At 48.3% G+C, this 16,355-nt stretch overlaps 1 protein-coding gene across 2 annotated transcripts in view; it reads right to left on the reverse strand.

Annotated features, from left to right (window-relative positions):
* Positions 1–9,029, reverse strand: part of LOC109373479 (cornifin alpha-like) — a 16,514-nt gene extending 7,485 nt beyond the window's left edge. The window contains exons 1-2 of one of the 2 annotated variants that reach the window (XM_019627294.1): positions 1,371–1,402; positions 16–286 (exon numbers count right to left, since the gene is read on the reverse strand). In XM_019627294.1, the coding sequence (XP_019482839.1) occupies positions 16–267 (252 nt within the window). In that variant the 5' untranslated portion in view covers positions 268–286; positions 1,371–1,402. Of the gene's footprint in view, positions 1–15; positions 287–1,370; positions 7,826–8,936 lie in introns of those variants that run through there. The other variant, XM_019627293.1, reaches the window with a different exon arrangement.
* Between the last annotated feature and the right edge of the window lie 7,326 nt (positions 9,030–16,355).

Raw genomic sequence — 16,355 nt, forward strand, 5'->3', positions numbered from 1 at the left:
ACATGGCTCTGGCACCTTGGTGGGACATGGCTCTGGCACCTTGGTGTTACATGGCTCTGGCACCTTGGTGGGACATGGCTCAGGAATCTTGGGGTGGCATGGCTCAGGAACGTTGGTGGGACATGGCTCAGGAATCTTGGTGTGGCACGGCTCCTTGGTCTGGGGGACACATGGTTCCTGGGGAGGAGGCTGGCAGGGCTGTTTCACCTGCTGCTGCTGAAGCTGCGGGGGAGGGGTGACGGTCTGCTTCTGCTGGTGGGAACTCATGCTTCGGAGGAGGCTGGACCTAGAGACGGAGCAGAGGGTTTAAACCGGGATTAACTCGGGAGGAAGCCATGGTCAACGCCACTTTCAGGTCTCCTAAGAAGCAAACGTTCTTCTCTTTCTCTTTACCACTAAGAACGCCTGGGTGATTTCTGAGCCTTGGAAGGGGAGGATGGAAAGGCAATTCGTTCTGCCCCCCCTTGCCCAGGGCCTCCCCTGTGTTCCCCTTCTTCCTGGCGCATCTGAAAACCAAACTAAACAACACAACCGCAGGACCCTGGCAGGAATGTGAGAGCACAACAGTGGGTCACGTGGAAACGTGATATCATTAAAAAAAAAACCCAGTGACGTCAGCCCGCCCACACATTTTTGATAATAGGATGGCTTGTCACCTATAAGCTAACTACTGACTTCTCAAGACCCCACAGGATTCCCCACCTGTACCCTCACGCACACCCTCCTCTGTCCCAGATGTTTCCCTCACTGCTGTTTGTTCAAGTAACTACCCAGCCTGCATGACCACAGATCACCTCATGTGATGCTTTTGGAAGGAATTTCTAGAGCAAACCTTCCAGAAATCACCTGTGTTCCCAGACTGCCACAGCACTTTTCTTGTCCTTATCGCCTTATGCGGGTGACTTTCTACGTTGTATTTTTGCTTTGCATGCCCATGTCTAATTTTCTCGTCCGCATCGTAGTTTTGTGGAATAAATTTCCCATCGTCTAAATTGTTTTTTAGCAAAGGGCCAATGCAATAAACCCTCACAGAACAATTTGTTGGCAGAATAAAGCTCTCTGTGTTAAGATTATGAATAAAGAAAGAATCACAGTGTCACTCTAAGGAAGGGCCGCTCATCGTGGCTCTTACACAAGCCGATCCTCTACCCGCTGGCACCGCGAGAACTGACAGGGCAGAACTGATAACATCTCAAGTACTTTCAAGCCCGAGTTATGATTCCTTTTAAGACGAAGCTATCTCTAGAGGCTATAACTCTGATGACCAAACTTCAATAATGAGGGAAAAGATAGTGAGAACACCAAGCGAGTTCCAATGAAAACCAAATACCTTGAGTGAGCGGCAAAAATTTCCACGGCAAGAGACTCACCTGGTGTGCAGAGGAGCAGGCTGTGTGGTCAGGCGCTCGGGTCTGGTGTGGTGTCCCCATTCGTCTGGCTTTTTATACAGTGTGAGCGAGACCTATCTCAAGGAAATGGGAATTTTTGGGCTTCCGTGTCGTCATTCTTCGCCTGCCGAGGTGATTCACCCCAGCCCCCTCATCTACCTGTCGGTTCAGTTTTAGTGATGAAACCACCCACTTGATATTTTTTTGGCACTGGCTGTCTCACAATGATGTCACCTGGGCCGTGTCCCGACCGAGCGTCCTTTGCATCCAAGTCTAGTGTTTCTGGTTAGGGTGGGGTGGGCTGGAAGGAGAGAGAAGGAAGGGGTTTCAGGGCTGCTGGAACCAGAAACAGCCCTGGTTCCTGGAGGGTCCTCATCCGTAGCATGAACCAGGCTTGTCGAACGGCCTGGAATAGGAAGTGGATGTGGAAAGAAACAAGGTGTTTCTGGTTTTTCTGGGAGGCCAAGGACATGGTCACATGGTTTCCCCAGGTGGAAACAAGTAATCATTCTGCTATCCATCACTCCATGTTCTCAGTCCTGGGAGGGGCAAGGCCAGGCTCAAATGATCCTTTTGGCTCTAAAAAGCCTTCACTCGAAGAAAGGCCTCAGAGTGAACAGAAGATACAGCATGGGGTCCACTTTCAGGGATGGGGACGCCTAACAGTGAAAACCGGGGAGACTGTCCGGTGCAGCAGCCCAGAGCACCTGGCCCTTCACCTGTCCACTGGTTGTCGAACGAGACAGTGGACCCTGAAGACCCTGCCTTTGTGGGGGATCCCTTTCTGGGGGTAACACAGGGCCATAGGATCTGGGATTCCTTGACCCTTTATGCCAGAGTTCACTCTGCTCAAGATGGAATGAAATTGAGGTCACTAGTCCAGTCCTGCCTTTCATATACAGCCTGTCACAAGCTAGGGTCTTTGGAAGCCAAATCGTTCTTCAAACGTAGGTGTAATATAGCCCCTCCCTCCTTCACTTCACTCACCTACATGTTGTGGAGTACCCGCGGGCTTCACAGTGGTGTCACCGCCCCTGAATTGGAGCCCAGTGCCGCCACCAGGTGCTCCTCCCACTGGCCCCCTAATGATTATTCTACGCTTCACCCGACACTGCCTGGTGTGTGGACGCTGCACAGTGGGTTGACAATTACGGGATGGGTGGAATTATTTGGGGTGAGACACCCAGGGGCTGCTTTGAGAACAACTAGGACATTGCTGATAAGAGAAACGCTCCCTGTGCCAAGGAGAATGGCGTGAGCTCAGAAGAGGGCTAAGGGCTCACCAAGAGACAGATGTTTCTGCCACCATCCCCACCCACCTGTTGCCCTCCCTAGAGTTTACGTAGCCGCTGCCCTTTGGGCTGGTGCCTGCCACCACCATGCCTGACTTCAAGGCCTCTTGTATCAAGTTAGCTCTTCCCACCCACACCTCGTCTCTAAGGACCCTGCAGAGGGAATTCGGGCATGCCGTGCTGTGGGTCTGGTGGGCTTCTCGGACCCAGGGCAGCCTGTCTTCTGCTCCTGAGTCCTCCATGGCACCGCCATGGACCTGGCTGACCTGACCCTCGGCTCTGCGGCTGGGCTTCTGTCCCTCGTGTTCCTCCCGGATCCACAGCCCTGGGTACCAAGGCGGGGGGCTTGTCATTCAATATTGTCTAGGCTTTGACCTGCTGTGCCTACCTGACTTGTGTCTCCTTTCCCCCAGTCAATGCTTTTCCCTTTTGAGTGTCTCAATTTCCCTTTATCCTTCTGCTCTTTTGTCTAAAGTGCAGCAAGTGGTTGGGTATTCAGCTTTTTTCTACACTACAGGAAAGCGGAATTTCTGGATTCGCCAATGAATGTTTTGGAAGCCATATGACTTGTGATTGCCACTGGCATCTTCCCACATGCCTCTGACTTTCACACTGAGGTCCTTGTCAGGACGATAGGATGCTGCTGATTTTCTTCTACCAAGCCTGGCCTTTCTTGGCTTTGTTGGTTAACTGCATTATGTAGCTTTTGGGCATCCTTCCACACCCTCTCTGCTCTGCCTCTGATGCACACACTGTCACGTGTTCCTTTCCATGGAGGTTTGGGTGGGCTCCGTGTAAGAGCCTCCTCTCCTTTCCTGACCCCAGGCTCCTGTGACACTATACTGCGGGGTACCCATGGAACAATGCACTCTTACGTGTGCAATCCAAAAGTGTGGGAGAGTTACCGTGCAGGGAGCCGGACTGGCCAAAGGGTGGCGGTGAAGGGAGTGACAGGAGGCTGCGGATAAACACTTCTGCCTTCACCGCCAGACAAAGAGTTCTACATCTTCTCAGCACATGAGAAAAAGCACACAAGCATGAAACCTTCTTTTCATTCAGGTGAAAACCAACATCTGATTGTTCCTAAACAGACATGAATCTCAAGAGCTCAGGCTGAGCCACAAGGGGAGATTGCAGCTTCACAGGAAGGGGGTGGAGCTTCCCAAGACAGCACGTTCAGTTACTTCTCAATAAATCCAAGTCACCTGGAAGGACAAGTCGGGGGATGTCTGGTGATGACGAGCCCCCAACCTCCTCCCTGGAATATGTGCTCAGCGCTGCAGGCCTTGTCTAACCTTGCAGCTCCAACAAATTGCAGGTGACAGTGGAATGTTTGGAGGATTCGCCAACTTTTTATCGAAGGAACACCTCCAGTTCACGCTTTCAACTGACTCTTGAGTGTCTACAACAAGTCAGGCGGGGCTCTAGACCCTTGGGGGTGCATCAGTGAACAATAACAAAGATTTCTGACCATGGGGGTTCACCTGCTGTAGGGGCGGGTGGAAATAAACGATAAAGAAACACGATGACTGTAAATTATGTTAATGCCGTGGAAAAAGGAATAGCTGTGTATGCAACTGGGAGCCCCAAGGAGGTGGGGTTGTGTGTCCTCTCTGAGAAGGTGATGTTTTGTTCAATGTGAAGCGGGTAAAAGGTTAGAGGTTAGGATGGCTGTCCCAGGTCAGAAGACTCTGATGCAAATACGCCAACGCCAGAGCCTGCCCGGCGTGCTCCAGGGTCTCCGAGGCTGGAAAGAGGAAGTGGAGGAGAGGCCAGGGCTGAAGGGGAGTAAGGCCACCCTCAGCTTTGACTTTGTGCCATCAGCCACTCTTAGCACAAGGATGCACCTGTCTTCTTCCACGGCACCCCCTCTGTCTGCAGAAAGAATCTGCCCAGAGTACGATGCACCAAGGAATGTTTTTGCTCAGGAGCCCAAATGTCTCTCACATTCTTGGGTTTTCTTGTGTCTGAACATTTCCACGCTACTGTGGAAGAGTTACCTGTAAGAATGGATGTCAGAATGGATGGAAGGTCACATGGGAAGCCCCTTGAGGGCAGGAAGTGCACTTACAGAGGAAACGCTCTCCCGGTCTGCTTCGCTTTGTCACGGGTCATAAGAATACCACGGAGTGACTCTGATTGGGTAAATATATACTTGTGATTTTTGGAAAAAATATCCTTTTTTATAAAATAATGTTCAAGAGATATATTAAGCAAATATTACGGTACAAGCATATGAAGTTGTGGTAAAACAGGGGTGCTGGTGTGCGAGTAACTGAATATTGGGGAAAACCACCCTAGTACGCCCTTTACTACTAGCTCAATGGCACCTGTCTTGTTTTGCTGGTTACATGGGGTCCAATGAAAGTCCCCTGTGATTTCCTGCCTTAAATACTGGCCCACCCACTACAGCCCCTTTCTTTGGAGTCTCAGCCAATGGGACAACTGTCCCCCCACCTGGCCCCTCTCTACCCCCATGCTGTGAATTTTCCTTTGTTTATGTATCAGTAATGTTGGCTTTATATGTGTTCAGAGTAGAGGAGTCCCCGCATCACTGGACGCCAGGATGCCTTCTGCTCCGCCCTTCCCTAGCACCTACCCTAAATGTCACACTGTGTTAAAATATTCAGTCAGTAAAATTGTCACCTGTCACTTGAAAAGCAGACTGCCCAATAAGCTTATAGTCATATAAAAGTGACTAAACAGATATAGAGATTTGGTGAATATTGGCAGCCACTGAATCGGCCGGCAAAATATTAATGAGTTCATGAGAGAAATGGACCAATTTGCAGATAGAAGAAACAGGAATTCTTAGAGTATTAAAACGTGGCAGGAAGAGCCGACTCTTTCTAAATCTCAGCACAGAGATAAGACCAAAGAAACAAAGGTCTCAAGACAAATTTTTGCAGCACAGATGAGATTAAAGGTGGAGTCTTCCTACCCACATTGTCCCCGAGAGCAACAGGGCAGTTGCAGTACTTGAAGGAAAAATAAAAAGAAGAGAGACACACATGGCTTGAGAATGAGGGCGGGAAAAGAGCTTTGACAGTTGCTGCCAAGGGGCCTGAATGGAAAAAAACCAGAAGCCTGCAAAATGTTTAATGGAGTGGCTTTGCCTAAGAACCATGGGCCCAGACTACAAAAGTGTGTGTTTCGGATCCTTACAACAATATCGGCCTAGAAAGAGCCCTGTGCCAGAGGACGACATAAATCCATCTCGGAGAGGCTAATGAGAAAGGAAGGACCCGCAGAGGCCAAGCGTGCCTTCCAGAGCAGGGGCGGGGGAGGGCATGTCACATGAGAGGATTTCTTCATGTCTGCTCAGAGGCATTTCGGAATTCCTGGGGGGTCAGACATTGGCTAGCTCCTTTTCATCTCCTGTCCCCCAGTGGAAGTTTACTGACAGTATCCAGTTCCTGCTCCACGATTGCAAACTGGGTTATGGAAAGGGTGGAAAGGACCCATCTTTGGGTTTTCTAGTTTGCTGAGGGAACAGAAGGAGCTGAGCCCTGAGGTGACATCAGCTGTTCGTCAGTGGGCAGGATTTGAGTCCTGCTGTGAGTGGAGTGTGGGGGTATCCAGCATCAAGACCCGGGATGGGGCTGTGTGGGGAGGAGAGGCACATGGGCTACCCCAACAAGGATGCATCCTATCAAAAAATGGGCTTTGCTCTCTGGTGACTACGGTAGCATTTCTGAGATTGGATGGCATCTTCCGTGCTGCTGGAGACAGCTCTCTAACATCCCAACCCACTCAACCCAGACCTGCAACCCTGCTGGTCATCTCTGAAATCAACAAGACCGCGCTGCAGAAGGGAGTGAGGGGTGGGGTTAGGCGAACTGGGCTATGGGTGTGATGCAAAAACATAATTTCTGGGTTACCATAACTGACTTTTGGGGTATCGGTTTCTTTACTTGAAGAATGGAATGGCTGTACTAGATGCCCACCTTTCAAAACTGACATGCTACAGCTTAATGGCCAGCATTGTCCCAACGCTATGGCTGGTTACCACCTCGCCTAGGATCACGTAGTCCTAATCCCTGCCTAAAACTCACCTCCAGCTGCAAGTCACTGGATAAATCTGTGGGTGTGAGTTGAGTGACGAACACCGGAACAGTTAGGTTCAAGCATGTAGAAGGGGTGTTTTGGGGACTAAGCAGCAGTTTTGGGGACAGTGTCCTCATGATCAGAGGTGACATGGGGCAGGCACCGTGGAACTGAGGCATGACTCAGTCCAGGGCCAGAGGGCAGCCCCGTTCCAGATGTGGCTGTCAAAGTGACAGGCTCTGACCCAAGTTCCATTCCACAATAGGGATACCCCCTCAGTGTAATCACACACACATAGGCATGGAAGCATGCAGGACCAGGGTGGACAGGTGATGTCACGCCAAGTCCTCTCTGATTACAGGTCCCAGTCATGATGGGAGAGCAGCGAATGGGGCTGAGTCACCCAATGACACACACAGCCAGGAGTGGACTTAAAAGTGATTTAATGAAGGCAGAGCAGGAAACATGCTTTTCTTCCCATCCAGATTCCCTCTTCGGATGAACCCTGATCAGCTGAAGACCAACATAACCATTAAGACCCCTCCTTAATTTAGAGGCTCAGGGGACCTCCAGAGTTTGTGCAAGCAAAAGCTTCATAGCATATATTTTTAGATGCAAATACGACAGGGTGAGAACATACAGATTACAAAGCCTACAGGCAATGAAGACACAGAAGCAGATGGGGTGGCGTTCGGCACCCGGGGGTCAGCTCCTCAGGGGTGTAGCTGTGGACCACTTTACTTCTGCTTGGTCTTCTGCTGGGCTGGACCTGGGATGACCACGGAGGGATATGGTTCAGGAGTCTTCGACTGGTTAAGCTGAGGGACTTTAGGGTGGACTGGCTCAGGGACCTTGGTGTGACCCTGCTCAGGAAACGTAGGCTTGCTTGGTTCAGGATGCTTGGGGTGGCATGGCTCCGGATTCTTGGTGTTGCCAGGTTGTGGCACCTTGGTGTGGCCTGGCTCCTTGGTATTGGGGACACATGGTTCCTGGGGAGGAGGCTGGGAGGGCTGTTTCACCTGGTGCTGCTGAAGCTGGGGGGGTGGGATGACGGTCTGCTTCTGCTGGTAGGAACTCATGCTTCAGAGGAGACTGGACCTAGAGACAGAAAAACTGGCTCAGTGGTTTGGTGAAACAAGGAAGAAGACACATGATAAATATATTTCATGCCCCTTCAGATGTGATGGCCTCTCTTCCCTTTCTGTTTCCTTGAATTTGAGATCAGTGGGAACTTTGGCGATTCCTGTGCTCTGTCAAGAAGAGACGCTTAAAGGTGCTTTATTCTGCTCTACACGGGTGGAGCCCTGACCTGTGCTTCCTTTCTCCCTGGTGATTCTAAAAACCTGTGTCGGCAACACCACACAACAGCTGGCTCCCAGGACCGATCGAGGCCCCAGGTTTTCAATAATTTAGAAAAAAGATAGAACAAAAATTCCGGAATCTACCCTCTCATGGCCCCCACATCGCTCTCCTAGGAAAACTCCATGCCACCCTGCCCTGAGCTCACGTGATCCCACCTATGAGCCCTCGGTTCGCGTTGTCCTTTCTGTGCATGCTTTCTGGAAGACTTTTCGTTCCACGGCTGCTTGTCTACACATGTCTACCCACCATGGCTCACCTCCCGGACACTGCCAAACCCAAATCTCCTTCCTCGCTTTGCCATAGTGCAATACCTGTCTTGCCCTCTTTCTTAATCACTTTCTATGCAATATGTTTGCAAATCACACCCATGTTTTGTGCTCTCTGATGGATCGTAGGCCCGTGGAGTAAAGGAAAACATATCTTTTGAACACCCAAATTGCCAACTGCAGTGCCTTCAATATTGCAAATTCTCAGTAATGATTAGAGGGAGTATTAAAAGTCACAAAAAGTATCCTGGACATGGGCCGTAGTCCCAATCCTGTAGCTGACCAAACAATCATTACAGACCCCGAGTTCCACAGCTGTCACCTGAGTGGGAAATCGAAAAGATCTGTAATGTCATCTAAACACAAACCACCATTGCGTTTAAAATAAATAGATCCTGGGGGAGGGGGGTTGTTTCTGTGTGAAGGGTAAAAAGGATAACTATTGCATTGTTCTGTACACCTGAAACTAACAATAAAAAATAAGATAAAATAAAATAAATAGATCCTGAGCCTGACAAAGATCCCAATCAAATAACATCCAATTAGGCAAATATTAAGACATTCCAAGCAGTGAGACTCACCTGGCACAGAGAAGAGTTCAAGTTGTCAGCCTCTTGGGTCTAGTGGGGTGTCTCTGACCGGCTGGCATTTTATACAGACCGGGAGCCTTGCCTTAAGGAAGTGGGTTTTTGAGGCAGGCTGCTCTACCTTTGTTCAGGCTTTTGTCATGAAAATCTCTGGCTTAACACTTTTTGGTACTTACTCTTTGACCAAGAAGTCACCTGGGCTGGTCCCCACTGTCCACCCACTGTTATGGGCAACAGAATTCTTGGGTGGTGATGAATTAAATCAGGGGGAGTTTCTGGGCATGTGGGACCAGGAAAAACTATGTTTCCTGGACAGGACTCAAATCCTTAGCTCTTTTTAATTCTGTTGAGCATTTCAGTTTTCTAAGAGGACGTGGAGAGGAACAATAGGCACTGCTGGTTCTTCTGGGCAGCCCTGAGAATAGCAAGTGAATCACCTGATCCTCACTTAAGTGACTATTCAGTAAGTGACAATAAGTGAACCGTCTGATGTCCCATTTTTCAGTGGTTCCAGGTCTGGGAGGGGGAAAAAAAAGGGCCCAGATGCCTGCTTTGGAAATGAACTGTTCACACTCTGATGAGAACCTTAGGACGCCATGTAGACCAGGGATAGTAGCTGGATTGAGGATGGACAGTAAGGATTGACGGTGTCTGTTGGACATGATGGCACAGCCCTGAAGATCTAGCCTCTCATGGGTCTCTTTTTCTGGGGGCGACACAAGAACAAGAGAGCTTTGATTCCCTGAATTCATATGCCAGCCGTATCCTCTAATCCCGATAAGATGAAACAGAGGTTTCTCACTCAGAGTTGACCTCAACACACAATCCCTTACGAGGCGCGGCCCAAAGGAAATCCAAACATCCTTAAATCTCAGGTATGTGGATGGCTCCTCCCTTCCCACGGCTTCACCCCTGTATTGCCTCCCATGAACCTGAACACTTAGGCACAGGCACTGCCGTGGGCCCCTTCCATCAGTTTCCCGAAGCCCTGTTTGTAATTCATCCTCGCATCTGTCTGGGAGATGCTCAGTTAGTGGGCAATTGTTTTTCCCTGTAGGTGTGTAGGTTCATGGAAGGGAGGGAGGGAGGAAGAAAGGGAGGGAGGAAAGAAGGGAGGAAGGGAGGGATGAAGGGGGTTGGGGAGAGAGATAGAAAAAAGCTGTTAGAGACATGTCTGTAAATTGCTCTGACAATAATAAAGCGACTGCTTGAAAATGATTCACTGTCTTAGGATGGCCTCATGATAGGAGCTGAGAAGAGAGTGAGGGTTCGCCATGCTCTCCCTCTGTTTCCTTCCCCATCCATCTTCTTCCTTCCCTGCTAGTGTTTGACGAGCCACCTCCCTCTGGAGTGGTGCCAGTGCCACCCTCACGCCTCCGCTCTAGTTCCTGGTATCACATTAGCTCTCCTCCTCAAAACCGTCTCTCAGGAGCCCCTGACACAGGAAGCTTTAAGCAGACCCTGCTTTTTCCACCTGGGATTCTCATCTCCAGAGGAGCCTGCTTCCAGCTCCTCTGTACAAAGCTGGGTCTTTCTCGTGTCCTATTAGATTCTGGACTTTGGTTCTAGAAGAAATTCCTTTCTCATTTCCTGTCTTTCTTTCCAGGATGGGCTCTCTCCTGCCCTGTCCTGACAGGCTGACAGACTGTTCCCTCTTATGAAAGCCTCTCTGGCATCAATCTCTACAACTTATCACTTTACTCAACCCTGTTCCCTTTTTGTTTGGACAGACATACTCAGTGGCTGGGTGTTGAGACCCTTTCTGCCCTTCAGGGAAAATTGTTTTTTCCCACCGGTGTACATGCAACTAAGGAGGCTGATTCCTAACACAGAGCGTGCATGCCATCGCTTCTGATGGTGAGTTCCACGTCCAGAGGTGCCTCAGTCTTTCCCACTGGCCCCTTTCCTGGTGTTCGGAGGCCACTACTTTCCCCATCTCAATGGCCTGGGCCTTGCTTGGGACCTGAATGTGATTGGTATTGGGTACCCTGAAACACTGTCCAGATTTTCTGGGTGTTGCTCCTGTGTCAGTCATGACTATTCCCACATAGTTCCTTGTGCTCTATTTTCTTGACCCTAAGGTTCCAGGATGCCACAGTGTGACATGTCTGTGTGAATTTTTAAGGCATTTGTGGAAGTGCAGTCTTAAATTGTTAACGCTTGGCAGCCACGCTTCAACGGAGCACATGAACTGAGAGAGAATGCTTCCCTAGGGAAAACCCTACGAGAAACATTTTTTTTTTCATGATTAATAAGTACGATTAGATGAGTTTGGACATATGCAAACACACATGATACCATCACCACAATCAAAGAAATCCAGCACCTCCCAGTGTTCCCTTGTGTCTTTTTCTTGGGGGGGTGTGTGTGTATGTGAACTTATCATGAGAGCCACCCTTTTAAAATTTAAGTACACTACGCCATATTTGTAACTACAGGGATTACGTTATAGAGCAGATCTCTGGCATTTATTTATCTAATAGAACTGAAACTTTATGCCCATTGAATAACAACTTCCTATTTTCCCATCCCCTTACTCATGAAAACCACTACTGTATTCTCTGCTTCTGTGAGTTGACTATTTTAGATACCTTATATAAATGGAATCATAATATTTGTCCTTCTGTGTCTGGCTTATTTAACTTAGCATAATGTTCTCCAGGTTCATTCACATTGTCACACATAGCAGGGTTTCCTCCTCCTCCTCCCCGCCTTCTCCTTCTTCTTCTGCTGCTTCTTTTAAGATCAGGTAGAATGCTGTTGTGTGTATAAATCATATTTTCTGTATCCATTCACCTGTTGATGGACACTTGTGTTGTTTCCATGTCTTGGCTATTGTGAATAATGCTGCAGTGAACATGGGAGTGCAGGCGTCTCTCAGAGATGCTGATCTAAATTCTTCTGGATATACACCCAGAAGTGGGAATGCTGGATTATATGGTAATTCTATTTTCAATGTTTTGAGGAATCTCCACACCTTTTCCGTAGCTGCTGCACCATTTTACACTCTCACCAACAGTGTACAAAGGTTTCGATTTTTCCATAATCTTATCAACACCTACCTTTTGCTTTTAAAATAATTGCCACATAGAACCATAAAAGACCCAGATTAGCCCAAACAATCTTGAGAAAGAAGAACAAATCTGGAGGCATCACATCTTGATTTCAAATTATATTACAAAGCTATAATAATTAAAACAGTATGGTACTGGCATGAAGACAGACATATAGACCAGTGGAACTGAATAGAAAGCCTATAAATAAATACATACATATATGGTCAACCAATGTTTGACAAGGGTGCTAAAAACACAATGGGAAAAGAGCCTCTTCAACAAATGTTGGGAAAATTGGATAGCCATGTGAAAAAAAAAAAAGAAAGAAAAAAGAAATTGGACCCCTACCATCCACCATCTACAAAACCCAACTCAAAATGGGTTAAAGACTTAAACAAACGTAAGACCTGACAACTGTAAAATTCCTAGAAGAAAACATAGGGGAAAAATCTCTGTAGCATTGGCCTTGACAAGGATTTCATGGATATGAAACCAAAAGCACAGTCAACAAAAGTTAAGAGTAGTCAAGGGAGATTACACCAAACTAAAAACTTCTGCACAGCAGAGGGAATTATCAGTAGAGTGACAGGCAACCCACAGAATGGGAGAAAATATTTGCAAGCCATTTTTCTTATAAGGGGTTAATTTCCAAAATATGGAAGAAACTCCTACAATTCAATAGCAGAAAAGCAAATACCTTGATTAAAAAATGAGCCAAAGGCTTCAAAAGACATTTCTCCCAGGAAGACATACAAATGGCCAGTGGGTGTATGAAAAGATGCTCAGCATCATTAATTATCAGGAAAATGCAAATCAAAAAATTATCAGGGAAATGCCCTTGGTAGTCGCCTACTTTGTAACACAGTCTTTGTAACATATTGGTGTTTCCTTTTGCTTCTATCCACTCCTCTTCTAGCTCATGTTCCTCTTCCCTGGGGTTATATTCCCGAAGAAATTAGTTGCACCTAAGGCTCTGTTTTGGGGGAACCCAGGCTAGGACCCGTCATGAAACATATGCTTTATTTGAGTTGCAGAAAGAGAAACACAGTTGCCCAATGATGAAAATCAGTGCCTTAGGCCAAGGTCAGAGAATCCATGTGGTGAAAAAGTGCAAGAAGCTTGGAATTGACCTAACGCTGCTTTTGGGGGGTTCTGGAACGAGGCTGTTCAATAGAGTGGCCACTAGCCATATGTGGCTGTTTAAATTTAAATGTAGGTGCCTCAGACTCCTAAACCCATGGAAACTATGAGATAATAAGGATGTTGTTTTAAGATCCTAGATTTGTGTGGTGATTTATGGAAAACGAAACAGTATTTATTGCTAGTGGTAAAATGTAAACTTTTAAACAAAAATTATAAATTTGTGTTTGAAGAGTGAGGTTTAAAACATCCCCCTCCAATCCACAGCAGGTATATGTATATACCTATAGACCTATGGTGAAGATATAGACCACTCAGCATCTCAGCAGACATCAAATAGGCTCCTCCCAATGGGCAGGCACTGGTTCTGCAGGGGTATGGAGGTGGCAGGGGTGTGTATGGAAGGCACTGAACATACAGCAGAAAAGAGACAGGTGGCAGAGGGGGAGCGGGAAAGCAACATGGCGGAGAAGCAAGCACACTACGTGGGGAGACGCAGGAAGCCGACTGGGAAAGTGGTTGGCAGAGAGCCCCAGGAAAGAGACTCTTCTGAGTCAGAAATGGGAGGAAACAGCTCACAGCCCAGTGGGAACTCCCTAATTGAGCAGTTCTCACCTAAACCAGATACTATCTTCTTTTTTTTCTCCAGCGCACATGGAGACTCAGGGCCCTGCAAGGACAGAGGAATGTGAGAGTCAGGGAACCGAGATGTGAAGAGAACCAAACGTGCATTTCTTTATCTGCACAGGTGGGGGCTGCATCCAAGCTGCAGACCTGCAGTTTACCAGCCTGTGTGTAGTTTGCCCCTGAATTCCTAACACAGAAGCAGTATCCTACCCGCTACTGTTGCCTGGGTGGAAGGCCTTCCACTTCCTGGAAAGGAAAGGAGCTGAGGGGAGGGCAAGGGCTCAGACAGGGAGCTGTGGCCACCAGGTTAATGTAAATTCTGGCTTGGTGTTAGTGCTGAGCCTGGAGTGACTCATCGGAAGTCTCAGAGCACACCAAGGCCAGCTGCTGCCCACCTGGGGCCTGCCGGACTCCCATTGTTTTCCAAGAAAAAGTGCAATGTGGGCGGGGCTGGCTGCTAACAGAGAAAGTGCTTCTGGTGTTGGGGGAATTGGGTGGGGCTCCTGGCCAGATTCAGATTTGGCCGTAGTGGGGGGGCGGGCTCAACACAGGAAAGATGGTGCTCACCTGCCGGCTGCATGGGAGGAGGACCATACAAGGGATAAATGGCTACTGTCCTCCAGCCCTTGCCTCAAAGCCACACACCTCAGTCTGCTCCCCATGTCTCTGATGCTCCTTGAGTTACCTTCCCTCCTGAGGAGCCTAAGATGAGTGCCTGCGAGCGAGTAAATCTGTGTGTGCGGGACGTTTGAGAGGATGTCTGGGTTTCCTGCTGCCTTCCGTCCCACCTGGATGGTCAGAATCCCCACTGTTTTTCACAGCCAGATGTTGTGGGGGTTCCTCTTCCCGGCACCAGCACTCTGGGCTGGGGAAGCCCGTGTGGGGCTGCGTCCCCTGGCTCTTCCAGGGGGAACCTCCACGGCTGAGATATCCCTCCTGGTTCTCAGCCGCCACAGGGAGGTTTGGGACCCGTTCCGTGTCTCCGCCCCTCCTACCAGTCTCAGCGTGGCTTCTTCTTTATAACCTTAGTTATAAAACTTACGTTTGGCTAGACTTCAGATGGTTCTCCAGGTTGATTGTTCTATAATTTAGTTGTAATTTTAATGTGTTCATGGAAGGATGCAGGCACAGCGTTTATTTACTCCACCATCTTAAATCTCTTATAATATAATATAATTATATATACTATATATAGTATATATATTATATATATATATATATATTTTTTTTAACTGGGGAATAGGGGGATGGGAACAGCACTGGGGAATTGGGGGAGGGGAACAGACAAGTTGCTGTCATTTTTTTGTTCTTCAGTCTAGTTGTGGAGGATGTTGCTTCACTGGCCCAAGTTGGCACCATCATTGCGCTCTTCCCGGGCGAGGCAGATCAGTCGCCGGCTTCTGGACTGCTCCTCACAGCGGCTGCTGGCTGCTCACGCTGGCTGCTGGCTACACATGGTAGCCCATGGCAACCCACTGCCACAGGGGCTGCAGCCTACACCGTCGCCAGCGACTGATGGCAGCCCAGCTCCAGTCGAGCTGTTGTTCAGCATCTTAGCTGTAGAGGGCAGTGTCACTGGCCCTCATATGTGGAATCTGAACTGGGGCCCTCTGGCGTCCCAAGCCAGCTCTTAACCAATGTGCCACTCGGCCGGCCCATAATATATAATGTTGAAGTGACCATCCTTATAAATAAATCTTTGTGCACACATGAATGTATATTTCCCAGTGGAATGCAGAGGGCATGTGGATGTCTAAGGATTTTGACTCATTTTGCTCAGCTCCCCTCTAAGATGGTTCCTTGCAGCCATATATCACCAATCAGTGTCCCCAGCTGTGGCCAACCCCTTTAAAGGTGACTGACATTTCCCATCATGCCAATGAGCAGCAATTGGAAATCAATTGAACTTGTGCAGACCCAAGTGACAATCATTCTCTCCTGCCATTCTGATAGTTATTCATCAACCTGAAAAGCTTTGCTGGGCGTTTTTTGTCTTCCAGCCTTCAGATTGCTCTGGAGTTCTTCCCAAACTTGCCTGAGTGCTTGAACATCATGCAGGGTTGCCTGCCTCACACCTGCTTGATGTTACGGGCCATCCAAGTTGTCAACAAATGGGGTTCATTCCCCAAAGACCACTGCAGCCCTTCTGAAAACTCCGTTGGTTGTTCAACCTCTAGAGATAGCTCTCTGGTACCCCAGACCCACTCAACAGAGCCTTTCAAACCCACTGGTTTGAAACTCAAGAAGACAGGGCTTCATGGGACAGAGTCAGAGGGTGGGGCACTAAAGACTGGGCTCTGGGTGTGATTCAGACACATGACTTGCAGGTGATCTTAATGAATTACCTTTCCCTTTCAGGCTATCGGTTTGTTGATCTGCAACATGAATGAGCCAGGTGTTCTTTAAGTCTCCTTTCAGCCCAACAGTTTATATCTCAGTGATCTTTATGCTGACTTTTTGTCTCATCTGTATTAACCTCTCTTCATTCTGAAACCCGCCTAAACTTTTTTTCTTTGATGCATTTGCTTTTATGTTCTATGGTGAGAGGTACTGTGTGTGTGTGTGTGTGTGTGTGTGTGTGTGTGTGTGT

The sequence above is a fragment of the Hipposideros armiger genome, unplaced genomic scaffold (assembly GCF_001890085.2).
Source record: "Hipposideros armiger isolate ML-2016 unplaced genomic scaffold, ASM189008v1 scaffold_729, whole genome shotgun sequence".
In the NCBI taxonomy this organism is placed as follows: Eukaryota; Metazoa; Chordata; class Mammalia; order Chiroptera; family Hipposideridae; genus Hipposideros; species Hipposideros armiger.